Below are 17,318 nucleotides of genomic sequence, written 5' to 3'. Positions count from 1 at the left end.
CTGGTATAGCTCCTCCGACCAAAAATTAATCAAATAAGTACTTCAGATATAGTACTGTATCCCAACCCATTGTCTTTAGTATATCCCCAGAAATCTTATCAATTCCAGCTGCTTTTCTAGTTTTCAACTTTTGTATCTTATTGTAAATGTCATTATTATCATATGTAAATTTTAATACTTCTTTAGCCTTAGTCTCCTCCTCTATCTGGACATTATCGTTGTAACCAACAATCTTTACATACTGCTGACTGAATACTACTGCCTTTTGAAGATCCTCACATACACACTCCCTTTGTTCATTAATTATTCATGGAATGTCCTTCTTGGAACCTGTTTCCGCCTTAAAATACCTATACATACCCTTCTATTTTTCACTAAAATTTCATGACTGCCAATTATGCTTGCCATCATGCTATCCTTAGCTGCCTTCTTTGCTAGATTCAATTTACTAGTAAGTTCCTTCAATTTCTCCTTACTTCCACAGCCATTTCTATTTCTTTCCAATCTGCACCTCCTTCTTAGTCTCTTTATTTCTCTATTATAATACGGTGGGTCTTTACCATTCCTTACCTCCCTTAAAGGTACAAACCTGTCTTCGCATTCCTCAACAATTTCTTTAAACCCATCCCAGAGTCTGTTTACATTTTTATTTACCGTTTTCCACCGTTCATAGTTACTTTTTAGAAACTGCCTCATGCCTGCTTTATCAGCCATATGGTACTGCCTAATAGTCTTACTTTTAAGACCTTCCTTTCTATCACACTTATTTTTAACTACGACAAAAACAGTTTCGTGATCACTAATACCAACTATTACTTCAGTTTCTCTATAGAGCTCATCTGGTTTTATCAGCAACACGTCCAGGATATTTTTTCCCTCTGGTTGGTTCCATCACTTTCTGAATCAGCTGTCCTTCCCATATTAACTTATTTGCCATTTGCTGGTCATGCTTCCTGTCATTCACATTCCCTTCCCAATTGACATCTGGTAAATTCAGATCTCCCGCTACAATCACATTTCCTTCCTTGTCATTTCCTACATAGCTGATTATCTTATCAAATAATTCTGAATCCGTGTCAGTGCTACCCTTTCCTGGTCTGTACACTCCAAATATATCAAGTTGCCTATTATCTTTAGAAATGAGCCTGTCGTGTACCGACCTCCCCAGGGGACTCGAACCGGCGGACTGTCAGTTGAACGGCAGCCGGGATTCACAGCCGAGATTCGATCTCAAGGTGTCAAGGGAAATAAACTAATATTAGATTAATCAGTAATAAAGGACACCTTGTAGTATCAGAATATTTGTATGGTAATTATAGTTAGATTTAATAACTGCAAAGAAGAAGGAAGTTTTACAGTTAAGTAGTGGAGAGCCTTAGTCAGAGAGCTTGTGAAATGCGCCTACAATAACATGTTGACAACAAGCGGCTTATTTGTTATTGACAAGCAGAGTTGGTATGCGAGCCAGGTGGCCTGTCAACGCCGACAAAGGGACAAAGCCAGTACAGTTGCACTCTAAGAGAGAGAAGGAAGGAACAATTGCAAAGTAGGACAGAGACAGTAGTGCTCAGAGGGCAGCACCTATCGTGACAATTAGTAGAGAATAGTAGTTGAGGGCGCCACATACTAGGTGAGCAGACAAGTAATGCCCATAAGACCCAACCCCTAAGGTAGAGGGAAGGGATCGACCTTTGCTTCAAAGAGAGCAGATATAACCCTAAGCCAAGATGGCGCGGGGCTCTCTCTCGAATAGTAATTCGTATTCTCAGGACCAGGCTCTTTCGAGCAGTTAATCACGTCAGTAAAATTGTACATACTTGCCGCAGGGCAGTATTTGGATATTTCGCGTAGCCGTAGGGTAGGCGCGTGAAACAAGCTCTCTCCTCAGATCGACATATTAAAACTTGTAAATATATTGTATATAGTAGACTTAGTCATCCTGGTTAATAAAGGTCAGTGAAGTTATTTAATCTTCTATTTCGTGAGTTGCGGGACAGAGTCACACCTACAATTACCTCCCTACATTCCGCTCGGCAGGACAGGTAATACATCAACATCTAACGGCCTGGTGACCAACCAACTAGAACGTCTTACAGGACAGGTAGGTCACGACAAGCCTTACACCTAGAATTTCATGTGTCTCATCTTTAACTTTTTTGTAGCTTACAAATTCTTCTTTCACCAGAATGAATACTCCCCCTCCCACTATTCGTATCCTATCTCTACGATACACACTCCATTTCCGTGAGAAAATTTCTACATCCATTATATCATTTCTCAGCCATGATTTAACTCCTATTACAATATCTGGTAAATATTTATCTATTAAATTACTCAATCCTATTCGTTTCTTTACAATACTTCTACAGTTAAACACTAACAATTTGATGTCATCCCTAATGATTTCCAGTTCCCTGTTCCCTTATCACCGCTCCCTAGGCCACCCCGTTTCCCTGAATGTACCCCCCTATTACCCTTCCAAAAGGGGTGAAAAATGGCTGAATGCCTTTAATAAGGATCCTTATATTTCAAAAACTGAAGAGGTTACAGTCATGAAAATTTAAATTTGGAACCTCCTTTAAAAATAAAGGAACACATATTTTTTTGTTTCTGGAAAATCCAAATAATGGGGGGTGAATTTTTAAAATGAGTGTTCTATATCTTAAAACTTTCAAAGTTTACAGATGTAAAAATTGGTACTTAGAATCTTCTTTCAAAATAAAGAAACACATATTTTTTGGTTTTGGAAAATCCCAATAGGAGGGGTGAAAATGCTTGAATGCCTTTAATAAGGATCTTTATATCTCAGAAACTGAAGATGTTACAGACCTGAAAATCTGTATTTGGGATCTTCTTTATGAACAAAGAAACATGTATTTTTTGTTTTTAGAAAACCCAAATAGTGGGGGGAGGGGGGTGAATAGGGGGTGTATTTTAAAAATGAGTGTATCTATTTCTCAACACTTCAAAAGTTTGCAGATGTAAAAACTGATATTTAGAATCTCGTTTAAAAATAAAACACGTATTTTTTTTGTTTTCTGTAAATCCCAATAGCAGGGGTGAAAAGTGTGAATAAGGGGTTGAATGTCTTTAATGAGGATACTTATATCTCAAAAACTGAAGATATTACAGACCAGACAGTTAGTATATGGAATCTCCCTTAAAAATACGGAAACATTTATTTTTTTGTTTTTGGAAAATCTAATTAATAGGGGTTAAACAGGAGTGACAAATTGGGGTGAATTTTTAGATAGACTATATCTACAGTATATCTCAGAAACGTAAAATGTTACAGACGTAAAAACTGGTATTTGGAATCTCCTGTTAAAGTAAAGAATCCAATGAAGGGGAAGGGGGGGTGAAATATTCATAAATTAATTGAATTAATTGTATGAGTATACTTACATCCAATAAAAAATAAAGTTGTTACAGATGTGAAAATTAGTATTTAGATCTTCTTTAAAAATAAAACGACGTGTTTTGGGGGGGGGAGGGGGCGGGGAATCATCTTTTGGGGCGGGTGTGAAAAGGAGTTGAATTCGTTTCATGAGGGCACATATCTCAAAAACTGAAGATGATCGGTATTTAGAAGATCCTTTACTATTAAAGACAAATATCCAGAAAATTCACTTGGGGGGTGGGGGGCATGAAAATAAGTGAAAAAAGTGAATTATTTTTAAGGGAATACTTATATCTCAAAACTGAAGGTAAAACACGTGAACATTGGTATTTGGAATCTCCTTTAAACATAAAGAAACACGCCTTCTTTTTACGGGGGGGGGGGGGGTAAATCAACTTAACCGCGGTGGGGTTAAAACGGAGGTGAGACCAATTGATTTTACTGTTCCTAATGTACTTGTAAGGATCCTCCGTGGCTCAGGCGGCAGCGCGCTGGCCTCTCACCACTGGGTTTCATGGTTCAAATCCCGGTCACTCCATGTGAGATTTGTGCTGGACAAAGCGGAGGCGGGACAGGTTTTTCTCCGGATACTCCGGTTTTCAGTCATCATTCATTCCAGCAACACTCTCCAATATAATTTCATTTCATTTATCATTCATTAATCATTGCCCCAGAGGAGTGCGACAGGCTTCGGCAGCAGGCATAATTCCTATCCTCACCGCTAGCTGAGGGCTTATTCATTCCATTCCTGACCCGGCTGAATGACTGGAAACAAGCTGTGGATTTTCATTATACTTATTCTGATGATAAACCGATCATTTTTAATCTTTTCTGGGTTCGTTTTCAAGAGCCATCTTTTTCTTTGTGGAACCTTCTTAGATTACAGTAGATTCTTCTGGCATATAAATAAAAATTTAAACACATTTGAAATAAACGATAGGTATAAGACTGACCGTGCAATTGTTCACCTCTATTATAAGGTCAATAATGAATGGAAGTATGTCATTCGTATCGCCAGAAGTCCTGCGCACTTGCCTACAGGCGACAATGGTGCTGGTCATACTGTCATCAATGACAATGGCAGCAGATGTAATTTACCGCCAAGTAGACGTCTTGCATCTGGCTGTGGGGTCCAGAACATCACTAATAATAATAATAATAATAATAATAATAATAATAATGTTCTCAACCGTCGTCAAAATGTGCGAACTGTGCTGGAAACGGGTCCTGGACGGGTAATGACTATGATTGGAGTCCAGCCGCCGGTTTAGTACCGCCAAGGCACCCAAGACGACACTACGCCGGATGTCCTCAAGGATTTGATCCATATTAAAAATGCTTATAGAAAAGATGGCAAAGATTTAGGGACCCAACTGACCGGGTGGAACACCTGGACCTAGCCCGGGAAGTACAAAATCGATTGCTGGAAAAAAGATTTAAAAATCGGAGGAACGTTGCCGTAATCTCTCAGAAAACGAGTTAGATCGCGAATTTTGGCGGAAGCTCTCAGAAAACGAGTCAGATCGCGAATATCGGCGGGTTATATATAAAACGATAACCATTCAATTATAAATTTCAGTATAATACCGTAGCGAAGCACGGGTATCTTGCTAGTTTATATATAAAAGTGATCTTTAATACCAACTACCGTATTTGCTCTGATATAACATGCACTTTTTTAACAAAAAATAAGTGTGAACATTTCCCGTGCGATATATGCGGCATTTTTGTGTGCGAAAGATCGTATTCCTGAAAAAACATAAAATCTGTATTAGGCTATTGAAACAAGACCGCTGACATACTTAGCCTATTCAATGTCACTGCCTTCAATCTCCGAGCTAATCTCGCGTGCATCATTCTGGTCACCATCCCATACTGCATCATCCTGACTTCCGTCCAACGCATTTGCGATGCCGTCTCGCTTTCAGATCCGAACAGCTGAATCCTCCTTTAATCACTGGTTCACGCTTTGCAATGTAGCATCTCGTGCGAGATACTAAAGCCATCACTTTGCAACTCTGTAACCCAACAAAGCAACTCGTCTTCCAGCTCAGGAAACTTATAGCCCTCGAAAGCCTTACGTAACCTAAGTTTAGTTGTGATTAATCTAATTTTTTGACCATATTGAAGTTCAGTATACTTATTAAATGACAAAGTAAAGTTCTGTAGACTTATTAAATGACAAAGTAATTTATTATCATCCACCTATTCAGCTTCCTCTGTGGATCAGCGGTAGAGTGTCGGCCTCCGGATCGCAAGATAGCGGGTTCAAACCCGGCAGAGGTAGTCGGATTTTTGAAGGGCAGACAAAAGTCCATTCGACACTCCATGTCGTACGATGTCGGCATGTAAAAGATCTCTGGTGACACATTTGGTGTTAACCCGACAAAATTAATTAAATCTCAGCCATAGACGCCCAAGAGAGTTTCGGTTTACTCGGTCTGCCATCTAGCGGGGGCCTAGAGTAAAACGGAACGTCGAAATTGACGAGCAGACAGCCAGATGGCGTCAAATTGAAATGTCTGCACACGGTAGCTGAGGCCATACGATTATTATTATCCACCTATTCAATACTTTCACATTATCTAATACTGAATAGGTGAATGATAATAAATTACTTTGTAATTTAATAAGTAACCTAGGTTTAACGCGCACATATTATGAAAACATATTACAAGCTTCCTGTAGAGTAATGATAACCTTTTCACTATAAATTTACATGGGAATTTACATGGGAACAGCCTTTCTGAAATTTTGGAAGACGAGGAAACACACAATCTAACCTCTGAAATTAGTTATTCACACCGCTGCATCTTGAGAAGGAGAAGTATCACATTCTGATTTTATTTCAGTATATAGTATTAAAACTAAACTATCCTTAACTTCAACCTATATTTCTGAGGAGTTAACAACTGCTGCCATTGCACTTAATGCAAAAACATGTTCTCCTGATGTTTGTTTATACCAGGCAGAGTTGTGAGGAGAGCTCTGGCTCGACTTGCTCGTACATAGCAAGGAATCGATATGGAAGATGATCGATCGCATTCAATATAAACGCTGGAATAGTGTATGAATATTAATACTGGAAAAAAATTAACACTCACAAATTTGCCCTTAATTTTGGATGAATTAGTAAAAAAGTTCTCATTGCGACCGAAGGATATTGCAGGGATGGCCGAGTGCGACTGACTGGCTAGGAATACGGCCTTGGGGCGGGGGTTTGCGAGTTACGTATTTTTGTTACAACAGCTAGCCTCAACCGTTCTGCAGGTAGAAAGAAATGCAGCTTCTTCTTGTACTGTCAAGTAGAAAGTACTGTAACAGCAATTGGTACAGTCCCAATATTTAATGTACGCACATCCGCAGAATACCCAAAATTTATTTCATGTATGCACTGTATGTCTTTATGGCAACGTCAGAAATTAATGTGAGTTGTGTAGGGATTTTTCCCTGCAATTTCAAATGTTAAAAACGGGGTGCGAGATATATGAGGTGGTGAGCTATATGCGAGCAAATACGGAAACTAACTTCTTTTTTAAAATTATTTATTTCCTTAAACTGCTGGTGAGGAGCATTGGGCTGAAACCAGGTTTCACCATCTGGTTCTGTGCTGAACTATTCACTAAGTCTCTGTGTAGAATTTTCTCTTCCACCAATCTTCTCCACGTTCTCTTAGGACTTCCTTTTCTCCTCTCTTCTTGTGGATTCCAACATAGGGCTAGTTTGGCAATGTAGTTGTTAGATCTTTGCAATGTATGTCCAATCCTTCTCTTGATTTGCTGGTTGATCGGTAAATGGCGTGATCTTTCCCAGAATTTCTCACTGGACACTATGTCTGGCCAATGTATGCCTAGTATAATTCTAAGGCATTTGTTAATGAATGTCTGAATCTTTCTTATCAGCTGCTTCGGTACTTTTCGAGTTTCACAGGCATAATACAGGAAGACTGACTTTACACTGCTAATAAATATCTGCAATTTGTTTGTAATACAATGTTCTTTTGATCTCCATATGGGACAAAGCAACATGAAGGCACACTTGGCTTTGTTTATATGGCTGGGGACATCTTCATCTGCTGTTATAATACTTCCCAGATAGCAGAAACTATCAACCTTCTCCATTAACCTGTAATTGTGCAATGTTGTGATTCCCCAAGCGCATATCCTTTGTCTTCTTAGTATTGATCTTCAGTCCAACTCTCTGTACCTCAACCTTTAAGTCCTTAAGTTTAATTTCCAGGAGCTGTGCGCCAGCAAGCACATGCCATCGACAAAATCCAAGTCCTTGAGATGTTATGCAAATTCCACTGTATACCCAACCAATGGTTCATTGCACTAGTCATGACTGTGTCTATAACTATAAGGAATAAGATAGGCGAGAGCAGGCACCTGTATTTCGCACCAGTGTTCACTTCAATCTGTTCTGTCAGGTAGCCGTGGTGTTCAGCCAGGCATGTGTAGTTTTACACTTGCTTACTGATAAATTTTTTGGGAATGCCAAAGGTCTTCAAGGCTCTCCCTACACCTCTCCAACCTAGCGATGCTGTCAAAAGCCTTCTTAAAAATACCAGCGTGTGACTTCCATTTTGTTACAATGTTCATAACATTAACGCTAACGCATGTACTACCATATTACCTACTTTGCCATTACAGATTGTAAATACAGACTGTAAATAAATGTTCAGTGCTCATACAAAACAATATTTTCACAGCTAACTTGGTGATTACATTGATTTTATTTGAAAATTCAGTGTAACTTCATCCCTTCCAGAAAAAATCCATGTAATTTATGCAGCTCGATTTTAGATCAAAAAATTTGGTCAAAAAAGTGTGAAAATTATGGGGGTAAATACTGTGGTTTGCTGACCGAGTCATTTGTGGTACATTGCTCCCTTCCCACCTTTGAACACTTCCAAATCTCCTAGAAGTTCTGGCTGTTCATAATTAGCAACACTAAGTAAGACCTCTCTCATTTAATATTCATAAGACTCTTTCTCACACTTTCTACCAACTACCAGCTAACTCCATTTCTTATTTCAATTCCACCTCTATCAGAATCATTAAGAATTTAAAAGCTTCCTTTCTCATACCTGTAGCCTTCTTCATCTTCAGCCATAAGCCGCCTCATACGTTCTTTTTCAATTCGCTCCTGTTCCTTCTTCTGTTCCCGCTCAGCATTAGTATGATAGTTAATTATCGCTCTGTTTAATCTTTGTATCTTAGCAAAGTTATTTCTGTGGTAGTCTTTGAGATCTTTACCATGTTGAAGTACAGCATTAATATATTCCTGCAACGAGAGATAAGGAGAAATAATTAGTTTCATTAATGTCAAGGAAAAGAAAGGAAAGTGAGAAGAACGGTGGAAAGATAATTAGAAGAAGTGTAACTTGACTTAAGAAATGGAAGATCAACACCAGACCCCATCTTCAGCGTTAGACAGCTGAAGGGGAAAAAAATGGGAATGTGGAAGAGAAATCGTGATGACATTCCTCAATTTAGAAAAGGCATATGATAACACCCCAGGGACTAAGGTATGGAAAATTATGAAGGTGAAAGGGTTTGGAAAAGGAATGACTGAATATGTGCAAGTAGTGTACAACAATTGTTGCAGCATTGTCCACACCCCAGTGGGTAGGACAGAATCGTTTCAGAATGCAAACAGACTACAACAGGGGAAAGGGCTGTTGCCTTTGTTGTTCATAATGACAATGGAGGAAACTGTGAAGGAGTCAAATGAAAAATACCAGGGAGCTAAAGAAGATGTTTTTTGCACCACTGTGAAGTGGGGGGAAAGCAGAGTGGAAAAAACATGGTCAACTAAGCATGTTGAGTGAGTATTTTAGTAATTATGGAATGAAAATAAATGTGGGAAAAAAAGCAAGAAAACTGTTGACTTGACAAAGAAGAGAAGGGAAATATGCTATAAAAATTGGGGAAAAGACCTTGAACTTGTGGAAAGTTTAAAGTACTGTATTTGGGAAGTGAAGTAATGCAGGACTGGACATGGAGGTCAGTACAAGGATACACCAGGGAAATGCTTTCTACCAGAGTGTGAGGAAATTGCTTTGGAAGAAGGAAGAATCAAGGAAGTGTGAAGAGGTGATGTATAAGATGTATTACTGCCCCATACTGACATATGCAGTACAGACCTGGACACTGACAAAAAGGCAGGAGAATTAAATTCAGGCCAGTGGGATAAAAGTTTAAAGAAGTATGACAGGTAAGGTTAGAAAGGACAGGGTAAGAAATGAGGATGTCAGGAAGGAAATTGGAATGGAAAAGCTTTCCAAACCAATAGAGAGAAATGGACATGGTAGGAGGATGGAGGGGGAAGGGATACCCCAAAGTGGAGGAGGATAAGACTGAAGGAGAGAGAACAAAAGATTGAACCAGACTAATGTGGCAAGGAGGAAGAACCTGGATTGAAATACAGTTAACGAACAACAGTGGTGGTTGAATAGAGAATGAAGGAAAGATAACCCAGTAGGAGTTGAAAAAGGGAAATTGATGATGATGATGATGATGATGATGACGATGATGATGATGAAAAACATCAATATGTATAAATAAGTACAAAACAAAATTAGAAATGAAAACCAGAGACATTAGTTTAATGTGATTTTGGATAACTTCCATGGCTGGGCAATAATTTAAATGTAAATAAATTGTATTACTTCCTAACTCTTCTTTCATGGAGTGTGCAAATGTCTTTCAGGCTCTAATTACCCTCCAAAGAGTTTCATATAAGCCAGATGTCAGTGATTAACACAGGAAGTTTCAATGCAAGATATAAAAATTGGAGTGGTGTGGCTGCAGAAAGAACAATAATAATGTTTGAAAATATCATACATTCAGAGAGGTGGAGCACAAACATATTTCTATTGGTTTCTGAAAATTCATTATGAAATAACAAAAAAGAGAGAGAGAGAGAGTGTGTGTGTGTGTGTGTTTTTTTTTTAATGACTGAAGTTGTGCAAGTAGAAATGAAAGGGAAACTTTCTCCATTATCAAAAGACTGGCATGGACTCGGCCAAACAGGGGTTGCATTCTCCATGCAGACAAAGACTAACAGCAATAATAACAATATTATTAATTTTATGTCCCACTAACTACTTTTACGGTTTTCATAAATGCCAAGATGCTGAAATTTACAGACCAAAAATAATTCCCTTCATGGTCTTGAAAACATATTTTTTTTTTTAATTCACTGAATTTACAATATGTCTATAAAATAAATACTTCATATTTCTATCGTCGAGAATAGCTGCTGCTGTTAATACTTACACTACATTCCAACTCACCTGATGTTTCTGACGCCTCTTTCTCTCAGCTTCCAATTTTTGTTGTTTTTCCAATTTTTCAGTAGCTCTAGCTTCTCGCAGACCTTGTCTTTTGGTGCGTTTGTATGTCTTCAAAATACTTGAAGATTCAAGCATTGAATCTCGACGAGTACATGCGACTACCTGATCAACAAAAAAGTAGGAAAAGTATACTATTAGATTTTGTTTCAGTCTTCTTTTGATTAAGGAACAAACACTTTATACCATTCGATCATATATAAAATAATATAAGATTGCCAGTAATATCAGCAAACTTATAAGTTATACTTTTCTCTGAGACAATGTAAGACAAGATTATCAGTTGAACAAGAAAGAAAAATATGGAAGGTTTGAAAGCACAATACTCAAACACTAGATAGAAAGTAGAGGGGGAATGTCTGGCACCTTTCTGAATAACATGTTTCCAAGGTGGTGAAGTGTACAAGATCTGTGATCTAAAAATTGGTCCTCTATCAACAACAGAAATGTAAATTGTGGTGTATCACTGTCAGCGCACCAGAGGCAACATCAGCTCAGGGTTTATATTTCCACCTTTTCTCTCATTTCTTCTTCGTAGGACTTCGACAACATGGACATAACAGAGTTTCTCTACAATCGTCACATAGCTTCATATCTCCTTTCTTGGGAGGCACGATTTACCTCAGGGGTTTAGCTGCAAGTTTTCTACCCTGACAGCCACGGTTCAAACGTGGTGGATCTTTATGATGGAATTTTCACCTGAAAGATTATACTGTGTAACAAAGGACTTCCAGACTTAAACCCTCAGCCAAAAACCAAAATAAGCCAGTGTGTCTATAGCGTCCCCAGAAATAAATGAGGTAAACTGAAGAAAGCTTCCATTTTCTCATTTATTGAAAATAGGTATTATACCATATTTATCCACGTAATCTTCACACCCTTCATTCTCAAATGGAAATTTGCAGAAAAATAAAAATATACATAATTTTCCTGACATGATTATATAAAAGTTTCCCAGCTAGACAGGTGTTTATAAACATAACATTAGTCCCCTGAATAAAGCAGGTAGTATGCACACAGTGGTGTGCAATATGATGTGGCTAGATGCAACAAAATTTATCATGCAATATCAAAGTACAAAGCCATTCCCAAGATCAAAATGCTGATGAATAGGTCATGGCCCATGACCTACAAGTAAAAGAAGCAAAGAGCATAAGAGCAACTGGGTTGATCACCAATTTTTGATTGATCCACCACTTTCTCCGTCACTTCTCTGACAACCAATAACGAAACAATCGCTTTAGCTGTTACGCTTAATTTTGTCAGGACCTTTCAAAATGACTTAATTTCTTCAAAAATGCATAAAAGTGTACTCCGAGACACTACCATAAAGACAAATATGTTAACAATACTTTGTTTAGTCAGCACAACCTGAAACCTGCATCATATAATGTATAGAAAACTTACTTATTTATCACATGGTCTAGGCGGGGTGAACAGAATAAAATGTTACGTTTCTTTTCATACAAATTGTTATGTTTAACAATGCCTATCTAGTCATAGGCCTATTGTTTCAACGGCCAGACATCAGTTTGTATGAGCTGACAGAAGCACAAGCTGGACAATACTGCAGTAACAATTCTGCTTGGCAAGCTACACATTGTGTCGTTCTATGCACACTTCACTAATACGCTTGTGGTAACTTCCATTCTTTTTTTGGTAACTTTTGTTAAGATAGAAGCCATTCTTTTTTTGGTAACTTTCGTTAAGATAGAAGCCATTCTTTTTTCAGTGTCCACTCAGACAATATAAGCTATGAGCTTTTTAGTCTGTCAAAACCCAAAATGTAATTATAACCAAATACAACAGAGACAATACACGACACTGAGCGAGATTGAAATAATAACATTAAGTTATTTATTAGACCACCTAATCAATACAAAATCGTCTTGGATGATTTACATAAATTTGTTAGCTAATAGTGGGACATGTGTGAAAAGATATTAACTCTACGTTTCTTGCTTCCATTTACAGATTCCACTTGTATATGCTTTTTCAACTAGAATATCTACAAACTCACAATTTACAACATTTGAACATCACTTCAAATTTTGAGATGGTCCATAATGATCCTATTTGAAACTGTTCTTCAACTTCTATTCACCAACTTCATATCCTCAACGTGTTCTACAACTTCACCATATGCATCTGACTTTCATCCTTTATCTTCAAGATCATAATGAACTTCGGATCTCTCGACTAACTTTGACTTTTACTCTCTCCTCTTTACTTTGATTACATAAGATTTTTCGCCATCGTCTAATTATAACCGCCATTACTATCAACTTTACTTTTATGCAATCTTACTACTTGTTGTATAACAATCTGTTGTTTTATTCCATTGTACTTATTTTAGCAGCCTTCTAAGGTTAATTTTGTTAATACTTCCACTATTGTATCTCATCACATTGTATTTTCAAACCATCATTGTTATTTTTAATGTTATTTTACTTCAAATCTCTTCAAGATTTTAAAATTCATTTCATCACTACATGTTATTTAGACGCTTATTTTTAATTTAAGGTTAAGACTATGGCTGATGATGCCTTCAGAGAAGGCGAAACATGTCCCACTATTAGCTAACAAATTTATGTAAATCATCCAAGACGATTTTGTATTGATTAGGTGGTCTAATAAATAACTTAATGTTATTATTTCAATCTACATCATCAATACGGACCAAAAATGATATTTATTACATGTAATACTGAGCGAGATATCGAGGGACAGCTATTGGAGCTCTCTCAAGCGAGTAGACCTGAAAACTACTGATTCTGTCATAAGAACACGTGTATTTGTGTGTGAAATTTTTGGTGTTATGTATGCATTTTCAGTGAGTTGACATAATTAAATAGTAGCGTGTGTCATTCCTTGATATCTCCTCTCAACATGAGGGGAAAGGTATGTGCTGTGTTTGGCTGCAGTAACTATGAAGTAGAGAAGAACGCGCGGTCATTCTTCAGGTTCCCTCGTGACAAGAAAATGTAAGTAATATTGTGTTTGCATATATATTCTTCCAGTGACAGAGATTTTTATAGTACTTCATAATCTTCTGACCTGATCGACCCATATTTTAACTGGCTTAAAATGTAATACGCATATTTTATTGTATAGTGCAGCAGTTAACCTTCAATACCGATGTGGTGTTGTTGGTGTGATCTGTGAGTTTTGAAATGTCACAGAAGTGATTTGGATAAGGTGTACAAGAAAGAAAGGACGTTACGAATTATAAGATCTGTTCAGATAATTTCCAGGCCAGCGACTTCAAAAATCCTCGGCTATACAGCCAAGGGTATGTTACATTTTTACTCTAATTGTACGTAAATATTCCCCAAAGCATCACTATCGACAACATTTTCATACTTTTTTTCTTTTATCCCTCTTCTCAGGTTAAAGCCGAGATTTTATAGATTTTCTTTCTGTTAGTAGGCTTCATGTGAAGAGGAAAATTGCCCAACTATTAAATGTTAATTCATTGCATCATATGTGTAAGGAATGTGCCGATATTTTTATTGACAAGTGTCTTAATGTGGTGATACAATGTTTTTAAATGAGAAAAAAGACAAATCCAACCTTAAGAGTTCAGGCAGGAATGCTAAAGCTAAAAAAGTAATGCATAAATGAAAGATCAAGCCATTTCACAGCAGTCCATTTCACATCTTGTTTATATGTCTATTTCAGTCTTTGAATAATAACCTTTTAAATAATTCTTCATTCATTTTTCCACTTTCTTTCTACATGTAATTTATTTATCCATTTCCGTATATACATTTCCATTGATATTTGAATTTAGCATGCTTTTTTCAGGTCAAGTCACTAGAAGCGCCACCATCGAATTGTCTCCCATTTTAGCAAGGCTAAATCCGTAAGTGTCACGTATTGTTTCTACTGTATTTGTTATAACACACCTGTAAAAAATAAACAATTATAAGCAGAATGACATGTTTCACTCTACAACAACATCCTCAGATTCTATCAATCACTTTTAACAATTCATATACCTGTACAATATTGTTTATTTTGTATAAACTTGTCAATTAATATGAATTGCTGATAAGAACAAGATAAATTACCAACGTAGAAGTTCGTTAATGACATTTTAGCAACTTTGACTAAGTTTTATGTACTTTCCTAAAACACTTCATGTCCCTTACTTCTAGTGTCAACTGCTGGACTGATTCCAGGTCTCTTGCTTTGGTTGTGGCTAGTCCGCAGGGGTTTCAGGAAAAGGCAGAAGGATAACATTGTTGAGTGAAGAGAAGGGGACATGCTATGTGGGCAAAGTGTATTTCTCCTGGCATGTATTGGAATGAATGCATGATAATCACTTTGGAAGTAATAAATATACCAGTAAAGAATTAAAGAGTATCTTGTATAACTATTTTTAGTGATTTTTTTTAATGCTATTTGTGCGGGGCGTCGACCTATAGAGACCTTTTGCCCCTACTTACACCATATGATATGAACTTGCGTGTAATTGGAAGTGCGGAAGTGTAGAGTGTTGAATGTGAGGAAAGGAATGTTAAGGACAACACAAACACCCAGTCTCCAGGCCAGGGATATTAATCATTCACAATTAAAAACCCCGACCCGGGGCTGCCGGGTGACAGGCGGACACGTTGCCCCTACACTGCGGGGCCGGACATTTTTAGTGATAAAATAAAAGCAAATCCTTAAACATAAAGGAGGCAATAGAAATACACATCACAAGAAAAGTCAACCAAACTAGTCTCACCGATCACACACATCTGAAGAAAGAAAAATTGCCCCTCTTTGCGCTACTAATGAATTCAAATTTTGGTAAAAGAACACTTCACACTAATTATCATCAGCTCTTAATGAATCCCACTGGAGATTACTCTGAAGCAAAGTACTCCTGGAATGTGGGTTAAGTTATACTTATCTGTATTAAATTCTACACAGAGGGTTGCACCAGTTAATACAGCATACGTACCGCACCTGGAAGCAGTTGCATGTCGTTTTTTTGTTCTGTCTGGTCAGTGTGATTTAGAGAAGTGCCGTGTACAGTCATATCGTGCCATTGTTACCTCATGGCCTGCTGAATTGAAGATATGTGGCAAGGCTACATCGTTGGCCTTTCCGACACTAATTTCTCATTATCAAGTATTGTGTAACAGTGTAAAATGTAAGGTCTCAACTCTAGAAACTCCTCTGTACACACTGTGATAAAATTACATCAGAATGGTTTCCCACCGGAAACAACAACTTCGAAAAAACTGCAGCGGAAGAGAGATTGGCCCTCCAGGACTCTGGACAACATTAACAAGATGAAGGTTGCTGTCCTGGAGGAAAATCCACCATCTCAAAAACACTTTGCCAGCTACTCAAGCATATCTAAAGGTACAGTCTATCGTATAATTAAAGAAGTTCTGAACCTGGTAAAGTGGCATATGGCACATCTTTGAAAGCTAGGCGCGTTAAGGAACAGTTTACTAATGTCAGAAAATTATACAAAAACTACCTAGTAGGGGATAAACGGCAGTCGGTTGTTACCCTGGATGAAGCCATGGTTTATTTCGATGACACAAACAAGCCCAGGGCAATTTACTGCAGCGGAAGAGAGATCGGCCCTCCAGGACTCTGGACAACATTAACAGGGTGAAGATTGCTGTCCTGAAGGAAAATCCACCATCTCAAAGACAGTTTTCCAGCTACACAAGCATATCTAAAGCTAAACAACAGCTGAAGATGTTCTCAAATAAGAACGAAACATGTAATGTTTATAATTAATTAATTTGCTAAAAAGCAAATAAAAAGTATCAAAAAGGTGGAAGATTTTCAATTATTGTAAGTCTTTGCAATTTACTGTCCCCAAAAAGTCCAAAAGGGGTACTCAAACTTCTTCAAGGAAAATAAAGAATAGTTTGCTAGGGGGTCCATGGTAGTGGCAGGATACTGTGTCCAGGGTAATCTCAGAACCCTCAGAGTGCCGAAAAATGTGAAGATCAATGCTACCTACCTCCAGAAAAATGTCATGGCCCCCCATTTCGACGAAGAGATATCCCTAGGCTGTATGGTGAGGATGCTTCAAATGTTGGAATCCACATGGATAAAGCATCCAGTCATACTGCCAGATCATCAGTCACCTACTATGAGAGAAAAGAAGCAAAGGGTGTCCGTGTCATACCATTTAGTGACTTCCCTGTCAAATCGCCGGATGCCCCGACGAAGGATTTCTGTGCCTCTGGGCGCTTTCTTCTAGATGTCCCACCACCATTGAGTGTCTTTGGAAAGTGTGCAAGGAGGTATGGGACAATATTCCTGTTCCTGTACTCTGTCAAAGTCTTCTATAGTGGAAATTGAGATGTAGGGTAATAGTCTGTGCCCGCAGCTATCACATCAAGCACAACCAGGTCTGGAGAAAAAGAATCACCTAGGACAAAAGTATGCCAAAATTGTCCAAACTTAACTGGGGCAACCTTCTGTAAACTCAGGCAGCAGTCCACCACTCAAAGACCATTATGTCCATCATGGCGTCTCTTTCTGTCTTACTTTTCTCATGTTCTACTTCATACACTTTCTGCATGGACAACAATTATA

The 17,318-nt window shown here is 37.9% G+C and overlaps 1 protein-coding gene across 7 annotated transcripts in view; it reads right to left on the bottom strand.

Moving 5' to 3' along the window:
- The window catches only part of LOC136864217 (ATP-dependent helicase brm), a 510,653-nt gene that overhangs the window by 327,581 nt on the left and 165,754 nt on the right, over positions 1-17,318 (bottom strand). For all 7 annotated transcript variants that reach the window (XM_067140929.2, XM_067140932.2, XM_067140934.2 and 4 more), the window contains exons 7-8: positions 10,701-10,862; positions 8,490-8,686 (exon numbers count right to left, since the gene is read on the bottom strand). In XM_067140929.2, coding sequence (XP_066997030.2) covers positions 8,490-8,686; positions 10,701-10,862 — 359 coding nt within the window. The remainder of the gene's footprint in view (positions 1-8,489; positions 8,687-10,700; positions 10,863-17,318) is intronic.

Source organism: Anabrus simplex, chromosome 2, assembly GCF_040414725.1.
Source record: "Anabrus simplex isolate iqAnaSimp1 chromosome 2, ASM4041472v1, whole genome shotgun sequence".
In the NCBI taxonomy this organism is placed as follows: domain Eukaryota; kingdom Metazoa; phylum Arthropoda; class Insecta; order Orthoptera; family Tettigoniidae; genus Anabrus; species Anabrus simplex.
This window is presented reverse-complemented; position numbering and strand designations above follow the sequence as displayed.